We start from the raw sequence: 8,240 nt of genomic DNA on the forward strand, positions 1-8,240 counted from the left end.
GATATTCAAGGGAATCGTTTGGAAAACTGTGCCTACGTAATCCTCCTTACGTTGCACAATGTTATAAAGGGTGGGATATTGTATGGTCAGGAGTGTCTCTCCTAACCACGTATCCTCCCAAAATCTTGTTGACATCCCATTGCCAACCAAGAATTTGAACAAGTCCTTCATTCTCATAAGCCCCTTCCAGAATGGCGAGTCAGTTGGTCTCATGGTAACCTGGGCGAGCATTTTCGACTGTAAATACTTATTGCGCAAAATCTGTGCCCACATTCCCTTCGGCTCTGTCTCTAACTTGTAGAGCCATTTGCTCATAAGGCATTTATTCTTGATTTCTAAATTCTCAATACCGAGACCCCCCCCCCCCTGGTCTTTTGGTCGGAAAACGATATCCCATCGCGCGAGACGGAATTTCCTCTTGGCCTCATCGGACTGCCAGAAGAGCCGAGATCTGAAGAAATCAAGTCGCTTCCGTACCCCTTTCGGAATCTCGAAGAACGATAGTAGGAACATCGGCATACTAGTCAGTACCGAGTTAATCAGCACTAGCCGACCTTCATAAGACATAAGCTTGCCCTTCCAGCAACTAAGCTTTTTTTCAATTCGATCTTCGATACACTTCCATTCTTTAATGGTTAACTTACGATGGTGAATCGGTATGCCCAAATAACTAAATGGTAAAGAACCTAATTCACACCCCGAACAATTGTCTATAAGTGTCTTGCTCGTCTTTGGCCTTCCCAAAGCAGAACAACTCACTCTTGTGAAAGGTTATCTTTAAACCAGACAATTGTTCGAAAAGACATAATATAAGTTTCATATTGCACGCCTTAGCAATGTCATGTTCCATTAATAAGATAGTGTCGTCAGCATATTGTAAGATGGATACTCCTCCATCGAGCAGATGAGGAACTAACCCCTCCACTTGACCATGCTGCTTGGCCCTGCCAATAAAAATGGCCAACATATCGGCCACTATATCTTTACTCCTTTAAAAGAGCCAGGTGGTGTTGATGGCCCGTCTGCCCTCTTTGATGGGATAGGGATAAAAAAATGTGCAGCAGCAAGAGGAACCGCCATCCTGCCTCTCCATTACGTGAAGCCACCTCGAACTAAAAAAAAGAATCTTAATCGAGTACTACTGTTCTCCCGAAGCACCTGCCAGCACCGGCCTTTCTCCCCCAAAATCTGTCCGCCTCGTCTCTCCCATCGCCTGCTCTCATGGCCTCCCCCGATCCCGTATCTCTTGCCGCCTCTCACCTCCCCCAATCCCGTATCTCTTGCCGCCTCTCTCCTCCAATCCCACTCCCCGTTCTTCAAACTGTCGATGCCGCACCGCCATGCATATTACTCCCGGGGTTCCCCATCCCTTATGCTCGTTGTTTTCTTCTCTGCCTCCCGGAATACTCAGTTTCCGCTGCCCTGCTCGCTCGCCGTCGCCGGTACTGCCGAGTCGCCCGCTCAACGTCGCCGAAACGAGGAAACTGCAACCCCTGTCGGCGTGTTCGCTCGCCGTGCCAGGATTGCGTGGAGGCCGCTTACCCTGCCGGCACGCCCGCTCGCCGTCTTCGACCGCTTCGAGGTGGCACCCCCTGCGGGCAAGCTCGGTCGGGAACTGCAGCGCCGCCTCACGATCGCGCGGACAGTTCGTCTTGGTCTGCGCTGCCTTTTCCCCTTCAAAAGACCGATATGGCTAAATTATGTATAATTCAGAATTTCAAATGCTGCTACAGTGTCTGTTATTGTCAGATAATGCTTGGAAAAAAGTCTATAAAACATGCTCTTTGCACCTATTATAGCAACAGACATGTGTACCAATTCCGCAGGCTGTTGCAAACGGGGGCACTAGAAAGTAGAAACTAGCAAAGTTGCCAAAGATCACTGATTCTGATATTACATTAACCAAAAGAACTTCTAGAGGGAGGAGGCCACACCAAAAGAACAATTAATTTTTTTCTTTTTTTTCGAAAATGGGGGACTCCCCGGCCTCTGCATCAGAACGATGCATACAGCCAAGAAAAAAAGAACAATTAATGAGTTGAGAAATGTGAATGAGCGCTTGATCCCATTGTTCCCTGCGTTTATTCCTTTTGACAGAGTTTGGGAGTTCACCCTAGATAATGATACACATGTTGGTAAGTGCTTAAGTTTTCTTTTGTTCGTTCTAACTGTTCTTTTGTAACAAATTAACTATTAATATTTTTCTGTTCAAATGTTAGATGTTATTGGCATGGTTTTATTTGTAAGTTCTATGGGATATAAAGACGGTTTCTACAATCGGAGGATCCCAGTGAGAAATATTGTTCTGCTAGATGACACGTATGTGTATCTTATGATTTTCAGTTATCGAAATGAGTCAAAGTTCTTACATTTCTCTTCTATATTAATTGATTTTGTAGCTATAATATTGTCAAGTTAGTTGTATGGGGCAAGTTTGGTGACTAATAATCTAAGTGCACGGGAAAAACTCGCCCAGGAGCGTATAATTGTCGTGGCAACAATGTTACGTGCAGAGCGCATCGGTAAGTCTAAGTCCATGCATTTTTCTATGCATATAATTATAACGTGAAAATAAATTTTGCTAATATATTGATGTTTTGTCTTTAATTAACTAGATCGTGGCCTGCATACTACAGACTTAAGTAGGATGCACTTTAACCCGAACATCACAGTAGTGCGTGAATTAAGGCAGAGGTAATTGGAAATTTGGTTGAAATTATCCACTATTTGCTTTATACGGTATATTAAATATTTACAAATAATTTTCTATAGGATCAACAATGATCTTCCTGGACAATCACCTCCATGAATCAAAAGAAGATGAATAATGGAGTCGTGAAGCAAAAGTGAAGTCTTAGAATAATAGGATAATGCGTTACTTAAGCTAGGTTAAGCTACTTTTGAACCGTGTTACTTCACTTTGCTTAATTTTGGGTGTACGGTGCCGTGGACAATGATGGGAAGTGCTTTTGTGATCCGTGTTGTAACTGAATCTGAGTTTAACTTATGAAGTGAAATCTTAAGGTAGTGTAATGCCAAGACCACTTGAACAACATATCAAGTTGGTGTGATCTCTGGGTAAAGTAAAATGTAACAGCTTGGAGGCATGTTGAGTCGCAAATAGTTGTTCACATGTGTTAGCTAAGGGTAGATGTAATCAAAATGAAATGGTGTGTGTGGCTCCATGTAACTCTCTGATGTTTGTAGCGTCGTTGAACAAAGACTTTCTTGATGTGGCTAAACACTAAGCTTCTCTTGACGAAAATCATAGTACTACATATTTGGGCTTGTACTTTTGTGATTCCAATTTATTTCATGTGATTCCGTAGCATAGCACGGGCATCTTACTAGTTAAACAAGAGAGGAGACATGGAATCTCCTTGTCTCAAACCCTTGTGTGTCTGAAAATAATGACCAATATCATCATTAACCTTGATTCCAACACTACCTTTCTGGATTTGAGAACCCACTTGGTTCCGCCAGGCCTCACTAAATCTTTTCAGGCGGTTCCCAATTAATTAGTCAATTCTTCAATGGATAGGCAGAGGTCGTGGTCGAGGTGAGGAGCTCGTGAATTCCTTGTGGTGTTCACCATTTGGTTGTACCGCTTCCTGCGACCATGTGCACCAACGGTGAAGGCTTCATGCCCCGCGTGTGTGCACTGAATGACATGTGCAGCCTGCGGCGCGACAAGTGGCATGGCATCCTCGCCGCCGTCACATGAGGTGACGTTGGTGAAAATAAAAGCGAGACATGTCACTGAGCTCAAGAAAACCGTTTCTGCTTTGTGCCCGCGTGCCCATGCAGCCCTCCCTGTATCAATTGGGTGGTTTACACGTTTGGTTCCCGTTTGAGTCGCTGACAGAGGTTCAGTTCATCAGTTGGGTGAGAAACACAACATGCGCCGTTGAGGTGCAAGAAGAAGAAAATAACGGGAGGCAAACGGAGAACATCTGACAAGAACATCAACGCCGGACCTGTTCAAACCTTGCTAACAATATTTAATTAAGCCACCCAGCATGAGAATCACAAAGCATGATGCGCACAATGCCCCCATTTTTCCAAATAAATTTGCCCTCTTCCGTCTCTGCTGAGTGCAACACCACCAACTTTCTACAAAACTAACGACACCATCCACCAATATTTCACCTCCTCTTCATCAATCATCACCCAGCTCTTCGGCTCACTCCCACCCAGATTGCTTTTCAAGTTTTTGACCCGACACCACCCACCATTTTGCCAGTAGCAACGTCTTTGAAGCGCTTTTTATTAACAAGTCGGCGCGACGAGGCTCATCCGGGGACGTTGAAGTGGAAGAGCCAGGATATGACGAAGGCGAACACCATGCAGGCCAGGAGGAAGTTGAGGAACCGGTGGCCTTGCCAGAACCTCCGCGTCTCGTTCGCCGGCGCTTGGGTAGCTGCCGAGTTGCCTGATTCATTCCACTGCTCCATGAACTCCGCATCACCGAAACCAACCACGTTGCACGCCGTCGAGCCGCAGATCTCGCAAATCCTAAGACAAGAAAAGACAGGGACATGTTTAATATACTGTTTCCCACATTCAAATAACACAGAACAAGGTTATGCTTATATTTCAAGAGTAAACGATGAAGCGCAATTTCGTTAATGTCCCTTCAGCGGTTAATTAACCTCTGTAATGCACAGACAATAGCAATATTGTACTGAACCACTGCTCAGTACAGTAGGCAGTGCAAAGGCATAAACCAGTTACATCTGAATTCTGATCAAAGGGAAATATCAACTCAGTAGATGATACTAATACTATGCTTGTGATCTGGTCAGGAGGCTGTAGTATCTTTGCAATTTTTATGTTGCCTCTTAAAGACTTAACTAAATATGCCTACATGTATGCCTGTTGGTAGTTGGTACCATGCATAAGAACATGGCCTCACTTCAATAGTGTCTTCGCTTCTATGCAGAAACAACACAAATACTGTATCAAGGTAAAAGATCTTCCACATTTAACAACTTCAACCAAAACATTAGCTGATGTAATAAGATCACATGAGAGAAAAGGTTTTTTCAGTAAAAGACGGCATAGCCCTCACTAGAATAGCTTCATTAAGAGAGTAATGTATGCAGACAGCAGACAGAAAATAGGTTGCCTATCCATTCCGATTCTTTGCATTTAAATCTTAAAGAGGCTCTTGTTGCTATCTTTTCGATGAAGCTTGCACTCCGAAAGGCATATTTAACTAATTGCTTAAAGATAATATCACATTCCGAAGTTATTGTATGCAGATTAGAATATGTAGCCCCATTCTTTTTACAGCTGTTGTATCGCCTTCATCTTCTTCCCACTTCGTTTTTACTACCATTGTCAAATAGAATTCCTGCACTAATTCATTAGCATCGTTGTAAGGACAATGGGCGAAATCTTGCTCTCAGAAAACAGTGTGGACCATGCTTAATTCTGAAAACTTGAACGAGGAGCTGCTAAATAACTATTCCTGCTAAATATGTACTGCTTATAACTTTCGTGCACTTCTCAAATTTCTGACATGAATTTAAAGAAAAACCTTTATGTGGGAATATCTCAACGGAACCCTCCTTTTGCCCCCAACAAGATGGTGACCATTTTGTCTTAGGGTATGTTTAGATTGTGTAACCAAATTTGACCTTACCAATATGTTGGCGATGACCAAAAAATTGGCCTTTATTTGGATTGTTACCAACTTTTTCACATGCCAATTCTGCTTTATTTTTCCAACAATGTCTACCAACTCATGGATAAGCAAAACCTTCACCAATATTTTGGCTAGCAAAACTTTCGGTAGTGCAATCTTAGGCAAAAGCCAAACACACCCATAGAGCAGTGAGTTGCAGTGAGTTGTGATTGCTGGCCAATTCTCATGAAGTATACCTAGTGGAAGGTGACACAATAGCAGCCCCCTCTAGAATCTAACCACCACAAAGGCATTTCCACAAAAATCAAACAGAAAAGGTCGACACTTCCACTTACGGATATCAAGAGAATTACACAAGAATCTGCACGAAAAGGCGGCCGGAGGAAGGAATCTGACTTTACCCATCATACCGGGATTCCTAAGCCTTTTACTATAGCCTACTGTTCGATCATACCCAACTTTTACACTGTCCCCTCTCACCTCCTTGTAACCTACTTAAATAATGCTAAGGATTCCTCAATCGTGTTCCTGCTAAAGATTCCTCAATCGTGTTCAAGCATCCAGATGTTATCTTTTGCAGGCATCTATTATCCTGATAAACAAAACGATGACAGGTTTGCAGTTTTACCGAACTCGCCATAGGAAACATTTTTATTTGAGTTGTTGTGCATGAACACTGACAGCTCGTGGCACTCTTTTATCCAGGTGAGAAAAATGGAAGTGGGGGAGCAGATGGATGGGCTTACTTGTTGCCCCTGATCTTGAACCAGGTCTCGGCGCACTGCTTGTGGGCGCAGGAGAGGTCGTCCTTGCAGGAGCAGCCGAGCACGATGCCGGCGCCGGACTCGGCGGCGGCGCTCTCGAGGCCGAGGTGGCAGATGCGGCAGTTCATCTCGTCCTTGTCGGGGCTGGCCTTGGTGATCTCGGCCGCCGGCCCCGCCTCCAGGTCGACGTCGTCCAGCGAGCACTCCGACACGCACGACTTCCTGTCGCGCCCGGCCGCGGCCTCGCCTTCCTTGTCCCCGTCCCCTGCGCCGGCGCCGGAGCGGGCGGACGCGGACGTCGAGGCGCGGTCCTCGAGGGCGGAGGAGTTCTGGCGCGAGTGCCATGACCGGTCCTCGGCGTCCGAGAAGCGCTGGCTCCCCTCCCCCTGCTCCTCCTCCTCCCCGGAGCTCTCCCCGCCTGGCAGCTTTCCTCCGCCGGCGACGCGCCCCCGCTCCAAGTCAGGCTCGGCGGCGGCGGCGGCGACCGCCGCTTGCTCGCCGTCGTTCGCCATTGCGCCCGCACGGAAAAAAGGCCACTTTCTCGAAGTAGAAACCTACAGACAATCCAGGAAGAAAAGGAGACGAGATCAGTCCAATTGCTCGCACGCCACCAAATCCAGACAAGAAGAGCACAAACAGGGGCAGGAGCAAACAAGGAACGCCGAAAGCGCGCACTGATTACCACTCACGCGGCCGCAGGCCACTCCAAGGACGCCCCGGCCAGAACACAATGCGGCCGATCACGGGAAGCGGCGAGAGACCCAGGAAGAATCCAAGGTTGGTAGAGCCTAAAGAGATCAGAAATATGCCCCTACCGACGACGCATGAGGTGGGTGGACGTACCGGGATTTTTAATAAGTGGGCTCCTGATCCATACCCGCGGAAGGGGGGAGAGAGGGAGGGGGTGGACGCGATGGAGTGTGCAGTCCCAATGCCGAGCTAGAGAGAGTTCCGGCGGAGGAGAGAAGGGGGGAAGAAAAGACTTGCTGCGCGCTTGTCGGGCTGGGGAAGAGACGGAGAAGAGACGGGACGACGGGGTTGGAACGGTGTCTGTGTCTGCGTCACGACGGGTCGTGCTCAGTCTCGCCGAGTAGTAAATGGGGAGACGCCGCGTCATGTCCCGTGCGATTCCGTGGAATTTTTGGTTTTGGCGTCCAAAAGCAGAGCCCCACAATGATCGGTGTCAAATTCAAAAGCAGACGTTTGATTAGCAATAAGTTGTTTATAGTAAAACAAGATGATGTTCGGTACCGAAACTGCATATTTTGCTTAATCTATAAGTCAGATCGTTAGCCTAATAAATGTGTGGTACTACTGCGTATTTGAAACAGTTTTCTCGGTGCAAATTGCACAGCCAAACTTCACTCGGTACTTATTAAATTGTCAAAACTATGTAGACCACACCTCCAAATGTTCCAAAGCAGTTTTGGCTATTCCGAAGTGGTTTTATGTAGCGATGAGGATAAAAGGAGGATGTTTGAATGCGCGGGAGATGGTGGTCTATGTATCGACATTGAGAATGTTTTCTTTCGAAATAAAGTGCAGGAGACGATGGTGTATATATTTTCTTTTTTTTAATAAAGAAACATTGGACAAGGACACCACAATCCAAATAGAAACTCGAGTTGGCATCCATGGGGAGGTCGATGATGCATGATTTGTCTTCAGGAGGGACGTCGAGACGGGAATATGTGGTGGTTGGGTTACAAATCATAATAGTTATAGTTATGTATATATATATATATGTGGACGTGTGTTAGATGTGTTCTCCGTTCCGGCATATTTGTAGTACTTTTGTCTATGACGTCTTTTTTTTTGCAAAACTA

The 8,240-nt window shown here is 45.9% G+C and overlaps 2 protein-coding genes across 3 annotated transcripts; one reads left to right on the forward strand and one right to left on the reverse strand.

Annotated features, from left to right (window-relative positions):
• Positions 1-372: 372 nt before the first annotated feature.
• LOC120975939 (uncharacterized) lies at positions 373-3,039 on the forward strand. Its single transcript, XM_040402701.3, has 5 exons — positions 373-2,135; positions 2,220-2,355; positions 2,434-2,522; positions 2,616-2,694; positions 2,773-3,039. The coding sequence occupies exons 1-5, from the start codon at positions 2,003-2,005 to the stop codon at positions 2,807-2,809; spliced, it is 474 nt and encodes a 157-aa protein (XP_040258635.1). The 5' UTR covers positions 373-2,002; the 3' UTR covers positions 2,810-3,039.
• Positions 3,040-3,954: 915 nt separating this feature from the next.
• On the reverse strand, positions 3,955-7,485 carry LOC109739237 (uncharacterized). Of its 2 annotated transcripts, none has more exons than XM_045235035.2 (3): positions 7,258-7,485; positions 6,397-6,968; positions 3,955-4,515 (listed from the first exon to the last, which is right to left on the reverse strand). In XM_045235035.2, exons 2-3 carry the CDS (start codon positions 6,924-6,926, stop codon positions 4,293-4,295), a joined length of 753 nt encoding a protein of 250 aa, XP_045090970.1. In that variant the 5' UTR covers positions 6,927-6,968; positions 7,258-7,485; the 3' UTR covers positions 3,955-4,292. The 2 variants fall into 2 exon arrangements, with proteins under 2 accessions (XP_045090970.1, XP_020153914.1); XM_020298325.4 differs by having other exon boundaries at positions 7,097-7,485.
• Positions 7,486-8,240: the final 755 nt, after the last annotated feature.

This window comes from Aegilops tauschii, chromosome 3 (assembly GCF_002575655.3).
Source record: "Aegilops tauschii subsp. strangulata cultivar AL8/78 chromosome 3, Aet v6.0, whole genome shotgun sequence".
NCBI classification, from domain to species: Eukaryota; Viridiplantae; Streptophyta; class Magnoliopsida; order Poales; family Poaceae; genus Aegilops; species Aegilops tauschii.

Coding starts and splice junctions, on each gene's coding strand:
- LOC120975939 (XM_040402701.3), top strand. CDS start 2,003: ATGCATACAGCCAAGAAAAAAAGAACAATTAATGAGTTGAGAAATGTG. Junction 2,356..2,433: donor ATTTTCAGTTATCGAAATGA/GTCAAAGTTCTT, acceptor GTATGGGGCAAG/TTTGGTGACTAATAATCTAA. Junction 2,523..2,615: donor GTTACGTGCAGAGCGCATCG/GTAAGTCTAAGT, acceptor TTAATTAACTAG/ATCGTGGCCTGCATACTACA.
- LOC109739237 (XM_045235035.2), bottom strand. CDS start 6,926: ATGGCGAACGACGGCGAGCAAGCGGCGGTCGCCGCCGCCGCCGCCGAG. Junction 4,516..6,396: donor TTCAAGATCAGGGGCAACAA/GTAAGCCCATCC, acceptor TTCTTGTCTTAG/GATTTGCGAGATCTGCGGCT.